The sequence below is a fragment of the Nipponia nippon genome, unplaced genomic scaffold, assembly GCF_047370975.1.
Source record: "Nipponia nippon isolate SJK-2023a ecotype South Korea unplaced genomic scaffold, ASM4737097v1 scaffold_3, whole genome shotgun sequence".
Lineage (NCBI taxonomy): Eukaryota > Metazoa > Chordata > Aves > Pelecaniformes > Threskiornithidae > Nipponia > Nipponia nippon.
Genome location: NW_028262347.1, coordinates 83,113,803 through 83,126,996, shown reverse-complemented (window position 1 = coordinate 83,126,996; position 13,194 = coordinate 83,113,803). Strand labels below are relative to the sequence as shown.

Sequence of the window (13,194 nt, the reverse complement as noted above, 5' to 3'; positions counted from 1 at the left end):
CATCATGCTGCTGGTGAGGACATGACAGGCAACAGCCCTGCTCATGAGTTATTAAGCAGCCAGTTCAAGACTGGCAACTGGACAGAGCTGCCTACAACCTCATCAGACTGCCTTTCCTTCTTGTATTTCAGCATTGCTTGTAAAATTTCTCCTACTTTGTATCCCTTCTCTACTGCTACTGATGACAGTTTCTGAAGCTGCAGAAAACCAGAGACACAACAGAAGCGTGTTATACACCAGAAGCGATATACAGGTGTGATATACCAGATGTACTGATAAGGTCAATTATTTTAAAGGGGAACTGAAGAGAATGTGCACATGCACGTGCCTGTGTGTGTGAGTGAGCATGATGTAGCAGATGCATCTCAGTCCTCTACTTCCATCCTGCTGTTGGAGGCTTACATTCTCCATGGCTGGATTCTGTAAGAGGCTGCCAAACGGAATGATGACAAGAAGTGAAGAGCTGCTGCCTGCTAGGTCATTAGTAAAGGGGAAAAGACTCCAAACACAACTCAGATTGCTCTTCTTTGTCCAAGTTGAAAGAAATATAACAAATGCAGAGTGAAAAGTAATTTGGGATTCTGAATTATTTGGATACTGAGAATCCATAGCAATTCAGTAACATGGGTAAAAATGTTTGTGAACAACTCATAATGTTTATAATGTAAATATTTCTTTATTAAATTTCATTGCCATTAGAACATTTCTGAATGAAAACATCTTAATTTACATAATAAATGTTGAAAGCAAATGTATTTGTTACTTTTAAAATTAGACCCACTGAATTTGTGGGAAATACAGCATATAAGATAATTTTGCACCACCTTTGTGCTGAGCTAAAGGTACACATTTTTCTTTATGTCTTTAATTCCTATTAGCTTACTACTTTGTAACAAGACAGTAGATTTAATATTACCACATTGCTACTCTGGGCACTAGCTTAAAAAAAGAAATGTCTAGAAAAGATTTTATTAAGAAAATCTTTGTTCCCCATAAGGCAGTAAGATTGAGGGAACCAACCAAACAACTAAGTACAATCAGATTCTAATTTCTGCCTTGCTCACCTTATTCATGAACTCATCATCATCATCCAAGAAGCAAAGCACAGGCATGTCTGCCTGAGATGCAGTCACCCACTGCAAAAGGGCTCAGAGCTGTTCCATACATTTTCAGAAGGATTTTGATTCACCAGTACCCCGCTGTGTCCTGCTCCAGCACCTTTACTGGATCCAGCCATGGAGTTAGCAGTTCCCATGCCCCTAAAGCCTACTGATCCTGTGCCATCGTCGCTGCTCCCTGGCTCTGCCAGAAGTGACTCAGGGTTGCTGTATTTAACTATCATAAGACACAGCTTTAGCACCGTATCTACCAGACTGCCAATAAATGGTGTGCTGCTCCTGTCTTCTGTGCTCAGATCAAGTTGATCAGTAAGCATTTTAGTCAGTCCAGATATGGCCTCTTCACAGGATTGCTCAGTGCCTGAAAGGCCAGTATATTCCTTAGTGGTTTTGCCAGCATTTTGGTTTGTTTCATCAATAATTGGATTTCCAGGCTGACCTTCTACTTTGCAAACAAAAAAAACCTCTTCTATTTTTGTTTATTAACTTCTGAATTAGCATTAATGTAGGACTGGCCATGTCATTTTCAGGTTTCTGCCTTTCAGTGTCTGACTTCTGTCAATCTGATTCTTCAGCTTCTTTTGATGGATCCTGACATCTTTCTGAAAATATCTGGAAGATGGGACCATGGGACTCCTATAATAACCACCCAAAGGCAGTGGGACCTGCTTTGCTAACACTGCTACCTTCTGTTGCTCTCTTGTTGGCATTCTGCTAGATTAGATGACAATCTATGGGCAATAATGCAATCACAATAAAGCCCATGAATCTGGTAATATTTTGGCTACATCCCAAATTTCTGAACTCCAGGGCACGTTCCTTGGTGATCTTGTTTCAGCTTCCCTTCCTGATTTTGAGCATTGGCTGCATTGGTTTTGGTTTTCATGCCAGAGGGTAAACCCTTGCTTAATAAAGTGGTTACCCACTGCGTTTGCACAGGTCATTTCTTTTTCTTTCGGCAATGTTTCAGTCCTTGTTGCTGCAAACCTCAATTCTGAGCCTTTGCCTCTTTTCATGAACCTGTCTTCACAGAGGCATATGCTAGATGTTATCTCCTCCAGGTTTTTGCACTATGAAGGTACAATACAAATGATTCAACATTGCTTGTACAATTTCTGCAGCCTTACGACTGCCTAGGGTGAACAGAGTCAGCTTCACTGCAGAAGCAAAGTCTGAATTAGTCAAGAGTTTGCCTGCTAGGTTGTCCTGGTTTCAGCTGGGATAGAGTTAATTTTCTTCTTAGTAGCTGGTAGAGTGCTGTGTTTTGGATTTAGCATGAGAATAATGTGATAACAGACTGATGTTTTAGCTGTTGCCAAGTAGTGTTTGTACTGGTCAAGGACTTTTCAGCTTCCCATGCTCTGCCAGGTGCTCAAGAAGCTGGTAGGGCGCACAGCCAGGACAGCTGACCCAGACTGGCCAAAGGGCTATTCCATACCGTATGACATCATGCTCAGTATATAAGCTGGGGGAAGAAGAAGGAAGGGGGGGACGTTCAGAGTGATGGTGTTTGTCTTCCCAAGTAACCATTACGCGTGATGGAGCCCTGCTTTCCTGGAGATGGCTGAACACCTGCCTGCCCATGGGAAGCAATGAATGAATTCCTTGTTTTGCTTTGCTTGCATGCGTGGCTTTTGCTTTACCTATTCAACTGTCTTTATCTCAACCCACGAGTTTTCTCACTTTTACTCTTCTGATTCTCTCCCCCATCCCACCGGGGGGGAGTGAGCGAGTGGCTGTGTGGTGCTTAGTTGCCGGCTGGGGTTAAGCCACGACATGTGAAGTTTTTCATACAGGAGGCTATTAAGTCTGAAATCACAGCCTTAGAGTGCTTCAGTAACATGTTTTCAGCATAATACAAGCTATATTTGAGTCATTTGCCTGACCTTCTATGGTCTTCATAACTGAGACCACCATGACTGAAACCACATTATTTGCATAAATTAGTATCTCTTTGCTTAAATTATTTGCAAATTCACCTTGGCCAAAACGTTTTTGTGATGGCATTTTCCTTTCTCTTGTTGTCCTACCCTTCTCTTCTGGAAAAGCTCATTTCTATTGGAAGACTGGTTTATTTCTTTATAAAAAAATGTCTCCTTGGAAGGTGGACTCTCTTCATATTTGGTTTCTTTCATATTGACATGAGTAACATTTGCTGATGTATTATTTTTATATTTATTTGTACCCAGTCCAACAGATTTATGACTAGGCTTTCCAAGAACAGCAAAACATGGGTCAGGGCCATCTGACTTTTCACTAATCTCTTTAAGTGTCATTGCAATGACAAGGTTAGAGAGTCTGTCAGCATAAAAGGAAACCTCTTCTAACTCTCACTTGCCTTCAGGTAGTGACCTCATCCTCTGTGCCCTTTGGCTCCTTTGGATTTGGAGTAGTTTTCATCTTCAAGTGAAAATCTGGCGGCCCAGCGCTGGATCTGACAAGCAGACTAATATGTTCACCACAGACACCGAATCCTCCTGGTGATACACTGCACTGTTTGAAGCTCTGCCCCTCAGCAGATGATTGTCTTGAATTTTCATCATTCTTATGCTTTTCAACGCATCCTCAATGCTGAGTGCACATCTTTCAGGGTCTTTTTGAAACCAGCTCAAGATTTTGAGTGGATCAGATTCCTGTATCAGTCTCGGGAATAAAACAAAACGGAAAGGTATAATGATTTGTTATCCACACCTTTGTCCCTTGGCACAAAGGCTCTTTCCATGTCAAGGAGATGTGTTTGAGTACCAGGTGAAATTCTGATTGGTCTTGGTGAAGCATCAGTATGTTTTCAATGGCAGCAACTCGCTCCACCACTGGCATAAACTACATGAATACTAACATGAATAAAGATTAGCTGGTTGTGCCATCATGCCACTAAAGCTTGCTTGATTTTTCTGTTGAGGGCTACTGTTGCTCCGTAAGTGATGGTTACTGCTATCTGATAGGCTCTATTGCAGCCTCACTACTGAGGACACTTCTAATTTCAGGTTAGATTAAAACCATAGACTCTAAACCACTACTCCTCTGTGGTTTGTTTCTTACAATCAGTGTACAGTCAGCCAGCTACTCCAACTGTATATCTTTCCACAGAATGAAGGAGACATGTATTTAAAAAGGAAAGAGTGACAGGAGAAGCTCAGAGCAGTGAGGGGATTTATGGACAGGTATCTTGGAATATTTTGCATTTTCTGAACCTGTCTGGCGACTTGAAACAACTAGGCCTTTTGCCTAGCATTGCTCCCAAGTCAGCATCTGCAGCAAGACTGTATGAAAAACTGTGTACGTCAGTATAAACAGTGCAACGAATACTGGGAAAACTGTGGGGACACAGCATGTGGGTATGTCACTTCAGAAGGCAGCACTAATTCTCGAGGCAGAATTTCCTAGGGTCATCCCCTCTGAATGCCTAAAAATGGCTTTAGCATAAGAAGGGTTTGCATCTGGAGAATATCTTCTACACTTAGTACTGATGCAAGCATAAGTTTGTGGTAGACTTCAAAATTGTAGGCATAGCTACAGGTATGCTCATCAAGATAGGCATGACCTTATTTATGTATTTGTAGCTCAGTTAGGTAACAACAGAATGGCAGGGGCTTGACTTAGCCTGCTACAATTCAGGATGAGCCATTTTACCAGTAGCACTCTCATCCAGACAGTATTTCCATGGCCACCGCAGAAATTTGAGGCAGTTTATAGCTGTGCTACTCTTTACTGTCCAAAAGCTTCAGTTTTTTCAGACTGGCATTAAATAATATTTGGGTCTCTCTGACTGCACTTAAAGGCCTATTTCCACTAGCTGTAACAGTCAGTGTATTTGGCATCCACTTCAGTGGCCAGTGTCTTCTCAACTAGATACCCTCCACGCTGTGGCTGTGCCACAAATGATTACCTTCCTCCTTATGTTTCTGTCACAGAGTATTGATTTATATGCCTAACCTGGCTGTTTGAATGTTGTAGAGTTTTTATTTACCCTGGCATGCACCAGCGGACATAGAATAAAGAAATGCAATCCTTCACCATGTTCTGTTTTATTTTCTCATCTCTCCTCTTTTAGTGACTCCTTTGACTAGAGCTGTCTCCTTTCTCCTACCTTCCTCAGACTAGCTCCTTTCAAACTCCATGACCTTTTCTGTCGTTTGTGAAACCTGTGTATATATTGCAAGCTGAAATACCAGAGATTATCATAAAGATTCTGTGGAAAAACCATTATTCGTCGATGGCCTCTTTTTCCTCTCACCTGTTCTTTCATCTTTAATTTCTACTTAGGAGTGGGATTTTCCAGTATTTAGTTTCTCTCTAAAGCCATTGCAAACAATCCACAACACAGAGTTTTGCCATTTTTTTCCTATCAATCTTTGTATCAGTATCTGGAAGTTAAACAAAACCCAAACATTCTGTTAAACTCAGGGTATGCGGCTGCATGAATTTGAAGAGTTAGAAAATTAGTACTGTGTTAAAGAATCTTCAGTCAAAATTTTGAAGATGTGATCGCTACACAGAGGATGCAGACTGAACTATAAATGCTTCTAGAAATACTCACCCTTGGCATCCAAATCCTCAAACACAGGAAATGAACCTTTATAGTTCCTCTAAGAAACCAGAGCACCTTTGCTGAGCGGTCTGGAAGAGCTAGTCTAGACTTACCCAGGTCTAGCTTCAACTCAAAATTACTTAGTTTGGATTAACATACTAAATGTTAATTCAAATACTCCTGGCTTGTGCCAAGGATAACGTTATTAAGCACTGAGGAACATGGTCTGAAAAAGTATGCAATCGTTTACTTTGGCTGATAAGAAAACATGTATATATCAGATGAGGAATTCTATGTCACAGTCCTCTGCATGTGCTTACCCAATTTACAGTACAAGAAACTGAAGAATTTTGCTTTCCCTTATTTAGACAACAAATTCCTTACTGCAAAGCAGCAGTAACTACCGTATGTAAGCAACAGCAACATTCCTACATTCAAGGGATGGCAGTCCTAGAATTAAGCAGTGAGAAGAATCCAAAGTTGTGTTGCACATGTACAAACATTTGGTATTTGGTAGCAGAAAGTGTTCCTTTTACTAGCAAATTTAACAAGGCAAAGGTGTAACTTTCTTAAAAATATTTAACCAGACACAATCCTCTTTCTTGCTTTCCTGGGTGCTTTTTCTACATGCAGATACATATACAAAATAATTAAAAGAAACACATTTTTTACTGTCCAGTTCTCTTCTGTCTTGCCTCCAAGAATATAATGATCTACTTTACAGAGCTCTCTGGCTTCTGCAGCCAGCAATATTATCAGATATCAATGAGAAAAAAAATAAAAATCCAAGACAGGCATGGATATGAAAAGAAGTGTTTACAGTATGTAGTGAATTATGAAAATACGAGGTTTTCAATTTTTCACCAGAGAAAAGTCAGAATTTAATTCGGTTGCTTAATACTTTATTTGCATTTAGGGACAGACTCACACACTGGAACTGGGAGTTTTCAGGAAAAAAGAAGGTCTTCCAAAAATCTCTGTCTGAATGAAAATACAAGTATCAAAAATAAAAGAAGCTTTTGTAGGCTGAGCTTGCAATTTTTTAAATTCATGCAAGCGGGTATATTACACACAGATTTCTAAAGGAGCAGAAAGTTGTAATTTAATGCCTTAACTCCAGAAAATGCCTCTTGCCTCTTCTGGAGATGAGCTGTATTTAAATTAAGTTTTTGAAAAAACTTACCTTTTTGTTCCTGCGACAGGCTGAAAGATTGTGATTTTCCTCAACATTTCCAAGAAAAACTGTAGGCTGTCAGTATAATTAGAGTCTAAAATGGACGAAAACTGTTGTTAAGAGATCTTTGTGAATGGCAACACCAGCACGCTACTTTTGCTAATTTTTATCTTTACTAGGGGTCTCACAATGCATTTGAGAACAACATAAATCAAATGCAGCAATATTATTAGCATTTGGAAAGTCTTGTTAGATGCGAAAATAGTAACTGAGGAGTGTGAAAAAGAGAAAAACAGCAAAACAAGAACGTATCAAATTCTCTCTTGTTCTCATTGGGCAAAATGCGATGGCTTAGATGTGGATAATCTGCTGGCTTTAATCGGGCTTTCGTTTAGTCCATGGCCATGAATTTGCTGAAGCAATGTACTCCGGAAGTCTAGCCTTGTGCACACTGAGGTATCTATCTGCTTTCCTAGGTGCATAAGCAGTAGCTCTGATACGTGTTGTTCGAAAATCAATTTTTGCGGAGAGAGCACCCACTTAGTTAAATATTATGATAGTCTCTTTTTTTTGTAGCATGCATAATTCAAGTGTCAACTGTCTTTCATGCTATGTAAAAGACTTTTGCCCCAATAACCTGTGTTCATCTTTCTCCAAAGGAATTTTCTGTTGGTTTGGTTTTTTTTTTTTTCATTTTCTACATAAACTACCCTGTAACAATTGCAATTATGGCAAAGTATAAATCAAAACATAATTAACTGAGCAGACATTATATCACTAGTGTTATTCAATAGTGTTGAGAAAGAGTTGGGCTCCAAAGTTTTAAATGCTCCAGATCCTTCCAAGTCTTATGCAGACAGTTGATTTTACAATTTTGAAGATTTTCTGTTGATTTCAGTGAGCCTGTCCATGAAGGGTACTTTGGCATACATTCATGTTTGAAAGAGAATGCTACAGCATTCATATAACACATGCTGTCTTACCCTACTGCACTTATGAAATCTCATTTTTTAAAACTATCACAAAATGCGACAGAAATTCTAGTCTGCAGCACTACTGCTGCAGAATTTGGATTAATTTTGCTGCAAAGGCTTGGTTATTGATACAGTGAAATAGAGGAAGGTTGTCAACTGCATAGTTGTTCTCTTTTCCATGGATGTTTTTCATTTATTTAATGTTGCAAGACCCACTTTATATTACTAACAGTAGCCATGAGGGGTATTTGAATTCTCTATTAAGTATTTTGTGCATTTGACGTGCATTTTGATTGCTTTTTCAATCATATCATCTTCTCATCCAATTTCCTACTTTATTTGAGTGTTCCATTTTGCTAGAGGTGGGACAAAATGCTTACAACTTGGATTATAAAATCCTGATAAGGAAATCTCAGGAACAGATATGGTACCTGTAATTCTTTTTATTCACTTTACTTTGGAAATTACTAATTTTCAAGTTGACTGTGTCCCTATAAATGAGGAAAAAAAAACCAGCTCAATTCATTCCACCCGTTTATGGTGGTATGAAGCCTACCTTGCTGGAGAGCAAAGGGGACCAAGAAAAACAGTTCTGTCAGTGCAAGTCAGCACAAGGATAAATGGGAATGGGAAGCCTCAGGGATGTCTTGCTGTCATTGAACCTAACCGTAAAGGAAGATTAATTCACCTCAACCTACCCAGTGAAAAGTGAATCTCTTACCAGATAAGGCAGTTAGTGCTCACTGAGGAAGAGTTTCTGGAAATTAAGATTTACAGATTACAGACAACATAAATAGAGGCATTCTGATAATTGTTTGAAGCAATGTTTTACACTGATCCTGAGTGTGACCGATCACCGAAGCCCAACAATGGAAAAAGCCTCTGAAGAGACAGGCAAGGGCGGCGTGCTCATGAAGAATGTACTGAGTGACTGACCACAGCTGTTGCACAGAAACCTGAACTTCCCTTGACACAAAGGGGACCGGAGGGTGGCCTTTGTTCTAGAGAAATGGCTACATCAGCTGCGTGAATCAACCAGCTGGAGGACTGCTCACCCCTGACTTACAAAAGAGCACAAATGTCTTCCTCTGGTAGCTAGACCAGGATGAGGAGTGTATACATCAGAGACCTCTTTGAAATAGTTCTAGACTACTCACTTCTGAGACTTCTCACTATAGACTTCCTTGCCCTGCACCTAAGCTGGCTTCAAACCACGTATTACTACTTCCCAGCAGCAGAGGATGCCCACCATCATGATGGTGAGCATATTATAGGGACCCATGATGAGAAACATGTTTGTATTGTGAGTCAGCTGTCTACTGCGATTGCTATAGTCTGCTAAGTGTAATGTGTATTTGTACTGTGATTTAAATACATTGCTGTGCCATTCTGCTAAATCAAAATCCCATGTAACATCAGATAATTTCAGGTAAGTAGATCTGGTATTAAACATTAAACCCCCCCAGGTGTGGAATATCTAAAAGCACCTAATTAGAGAGTATTGGACTCTGACACTGGGTCAGATGTGCTGAGTGGGATCCAGGACAGCACAAGTATCAGCTACCCCTTAGCTTACATCCAATATCTACTGGAAGGACAAGGGAGGTGCTCACTGTTTTCCTGGGGTTACCACTGGACCAAAGTAGCCACAAATTCACACTGGTGGCGTAACAATGCTGTGGGCACCCCCCGTTCCCTCTGCACCTTGCTCTGAGTTCCAGGAGATGTCGTTCCTGTGTGTCCTCACCTTCCTCTTCCTATGACACTTCTGTCCCAGAAGCCCCACATGTAGGTGTAACATCAATTTCAACCGAGGCTGAATTTAATCTGCTGTAACTTTTAGTTTATCTAAGAACAAGCTTTTATTGTCAGCACTAAAATATTTTGTTTATGTAGGTCTTAATGTGTTTCTCTCGAAGTTATTTATTGTTGCATATTATGAGAAAGACAATTTGCAGGGAGGCTGGGATAACTTAGGATAGCACTCTTACAAGGATAAAGAAAACAATAACAGTATCACACTACTAAGAAACAATTTAAAAAAAAACAAAACGGGTATTATAAAAGTTATAATTCTATATGAACAGAGGAAGCTGAAGGATTGGGATATTAACCTAAAGATGTGCTACCTATACCAAATAAAGTTAACCACTAACAATAATATCAACACTTTATTCTAATATAGTGCTTTTCATTAGTATATTTCAAAGTGTTTCACAAAGTAGGCATCATTATTGCACTTTATGGATGGGGAAGCTGAGATGTGACAACATGACATGATTTCTATATGTCATGGAGCAGACCAGCAGCAAAACTGGGAACATACCCTTGGTCTCCTGAGTCCTAACCCTGTGCTTGATCCACTGGCAATGCTGTGATCCCCTTCTGCCATCTACAGTATATAGTCTAGCTTCGTCTAAGTCAAATTCGTAAGTAGCATCACAGGAAACGACCTATCATGCAAAGATCTCTGCAGCATATGTCTGTTTTCTTGCACTCAGAAATGGCTTTCATTCTGATTCATGGGGTGCTTCAACTGCAGCATGAGAAATTAACACCTTGGGGAAATGACATAACATCTTACAAACCAAACTCTGCTCAGGGAGTTAGCAAATGAAACAGATGCAAGATACCATGAAGTAGGTGCAACGCAGCAGGTGCAGAGCAGAGGTACTTCCTGCCTTCCACCCTGCAGCCCTCCTGACTGCTGGCCTAAGCCACCCGAACACCTCGGCAGAGAAACCCAGCAGAAAAGGAAGGAGGAGTTTGCAGAGGAAGGAGGCTATCTGCTGTTCTTCACACACCTCTCGAAAAAGCCACATTACGGACAAGGGAGACTATTGCAAGGGGAAGTCTCAGAAGCGAACAGTCTAGAGAGGTTTCTTAAACTGCTGAAACATCCACATGAATTCAAAGGATGGTGAAATCAAAAAGTAAATGGTGTCTCCAGGCATTAGCTCACGTTCTTATTTATCCCTTACATGCACTGAATAATCTGAAGAATGGATTGGACTTTCCTACCTCAGCAGCACGGGTGTGTTTGTTGGGCCCAGGGAGCTTTCAAAAGATGGTTTTATAACTAAGCTGTCGGGTTGTTCTCACCAGACAGGCTCTTTGATCTCCTGCTTATCTCGCTCCAGCCAGAAAGCAGAGTGACATCAGTATTTCCATAGCAACAGTAAGGCCACAGGGAGACCGAGGGTGCAGGGTTGTGTGGAAACTGAGGCATGCCATTCACAGCTGCCAGCCCTCACAGGCAGCATTTGCAACTAGCCTGCTGTTCCCTGATGTGGGAGAGCTGAGAGATGCCAGAAACACTCAGCATGGGACTCTTAATAAATCCTCACACATTTTAGGTGATCAGTAGCCCTGAGGCTGCTTTTAGATGTTTGGCTCTAACTTCCCTGGGATTCAAATATAGTGAGATAGTCCATAATCAGCAATATGATGTTCCAAATTGTTTTTAAAATCAAATTCAGCTCCCTGTAAATTGCACATTTAACCTAGTTAACTTGTAATTGGAGCATGCAACACAAGTTGGATGTGTCCATTATCTTACTGCTTTTTTTTATGATTACATCACCATAAGACATAAGCATCTCTGTCAACTAGCACATCTTATCCCTACAATAGCACTGCTGAAATAGGAAAATATTCTTTTAAAAATGGAGAGTGGAAACCACAGAGCTCTGGTTCATCTCCTAAAATCAGGGGGTGGCAAGCCTGGAGCAGAAGACACGTCTCCTGATTTATAGTCCTTTGCCTTAGCCTTAATTCATCCTTCTCCTTCTAGTCCAAGATTAGAATTTGTTATAAAATCACTTCCCATGGACATTTATGTCACTGTACAGAACAATTAAAGGTCAAGTCCCCACAGCAAGAGGCTCTGACCTGGATCAAGAACAAGACATGCGTGTGAGATGCAGGAACTGGATATACACTTTCATGTAGCTGTGCACCATATATGAAATGAGGCTAGGTACCCAGTTCTGCTTGGTAAATTCACACTGGTTTCCATGAGCACCCATTACATTTGCAGATTGTGCGCATCAGCTTTTTTGTACTGTATCTAAGCACAACCATACAAACTGCATTTCCCGAAGGCGTTGAGGCAGGCTGGGCTGCTCAGAAGAGCTGTGGTGAGACCACCAGGCACGATGAAGGTGGAGAGAGCAGCGGTGGGTAGGTAGTTTGGGGGTGGGAGGTAGAGGGGCTTGCTGCTGTGGTTCCCAGCTACCTGCAAAAAGAGATGAGCACATTTCGTTCGCTGTGCACCTGGCTTACATGTCAAAGAAAAACAGCATGTTGTGGCTGAGAACTGGAGATGGCCAGAGTTCACAGAGGATCCAGATTTTTGCCCCAAACCCCAAATCACCTGCTGTGCCACAGCTCTAGCAGAACTGCCACTTGGATTTGCGTCAGAAGTCAAGTTAAAATCAAGTATTTTGGAATCTGTCCAAATTGCCAGAAATATTCCCTGACTGTTCTGCCCTTTACTGCACTGATGTTTTAAAAACTTTTTGGTGAATATGAGCACCAGCTACCGTGGCGTAAGCCAGGTTACAAAAGAATGGCCATTGGTATTCAAGGCAGACCAAAAAGCAATGGGAGCCCACTGGAAAAATGAGGCTATAGTAGTGCGAGTAGCAGATTTAGAGTGCCCTGTGTGTGATTGTGATGCAACATGCACGGCAGCGCTTGCTTAAGGGAAAAAGTCTCAGTGAAATCCTGGGATGACAGAGGGAGTTAGGAACTTGTAGAGTGGTTGCATGTCTGGAATCATAAAATTGTTTAATCCCCATTTAAGGCTAATTTACTGAGGCCAGGTGATTCAAGGCACAATTAATGAGTTACTGAAAACGTTTTCAATCCGTCCAGCTCAGTAGTGGCCAAAGTTACTGTCACTTCGTTGCTGGACTTGGCTCGCTCCCCACTGGACAGGCACTCGGAAGCAGGCGCAAGGACCCGTGAAACTGCAGTTCCCCTAGAGAGATGAATACATATTTCAGCTTGGGGTTTTCAAATGCACCTGCAAGCGCTGGGGGTCATCCTCCCTCTGAAATGCCTCTCTTGGGTGCTTCTAAACCCCCATCCCACCCTCCGGACCTGCGAGTCTACGACCTCAAGCGCCCTTCCCCAGTCGGGCCGCGACCGCGCAGCACACCCTGCCACCGAGCTCACCGCCGGGCCGGCTTGGCTCCAGCCCCACAGCTGCTCCGTTGCGAGGGGCTAACGACTGCCCGCGGCTCTGCTCAGGGCCCGGGCCGGGGCCGGTGGGAGCTCCGGCAGGACCCCGGGCCGCCGCCGCCTGAGGGGAGGCGCGGCCGCCGCCACCGCCCCCCGCGCGCGGAGCGTGACCCGCTGCCCTCACGCGCGCCGCGGCGGCCGAGCTGCGCA

At 42.0% G+C, this 13,194-nt stretch overlaps 1 protein-coding gene and 1 long non-coding RNA gene across 3 annotated transcripts; both read right to left on the bottom strand.

Moving 5' to 3' along the window:
* Positions 1-710: 710 nt before the first annotated feature.
* On the bottom strand, positions 711-3,475 carry AKAP3 (A-kinase anchoring protein 3). Its single transcript, XM_087766020.1, is given in 8 exon segments — positions 711-1,165; positions 1,168-1,587; positions 1,672-1,730; positions 1,872-2,201; positions 2,203-2,325; positions 2,900-2,963; positions 2,966-3,167; positions 3,170-3,475. Coding segments are annotated over 8 exon segments (1,632 nt in total). The 3' UTR covers positions 711-1,037.
* Positions 3,476-6,529: 3,054 nt separating this feature from the next.
* Positions 6,530-13,172, bottom strand: LOC148054725 (uncharacterized). 2 transcript variants are annotated; one of them, XR_015706453.1, is made up of 5 exons: positions 12,979-13,172; positions 12,652-12,781; positions 11,689-12,034; positions 6,833-6,917; positions 6,530-6,630 (listed from the first exon to the last, which is right to left on the bottom strand). It is a non-coding gene; the product is annotated as an uncharacterized LOC148054725 (long non-coding RNA). The 2 variants fall into 2 exon arrangements; XR_015706452.1 differs by lacking the exons at positions 6,530-6,630; positions 6,833-6,917 and having other exon boundaries at positions 8,561-12,034.
* Positions 13,173-13,194: the final 22 nt, after the last annotated feature.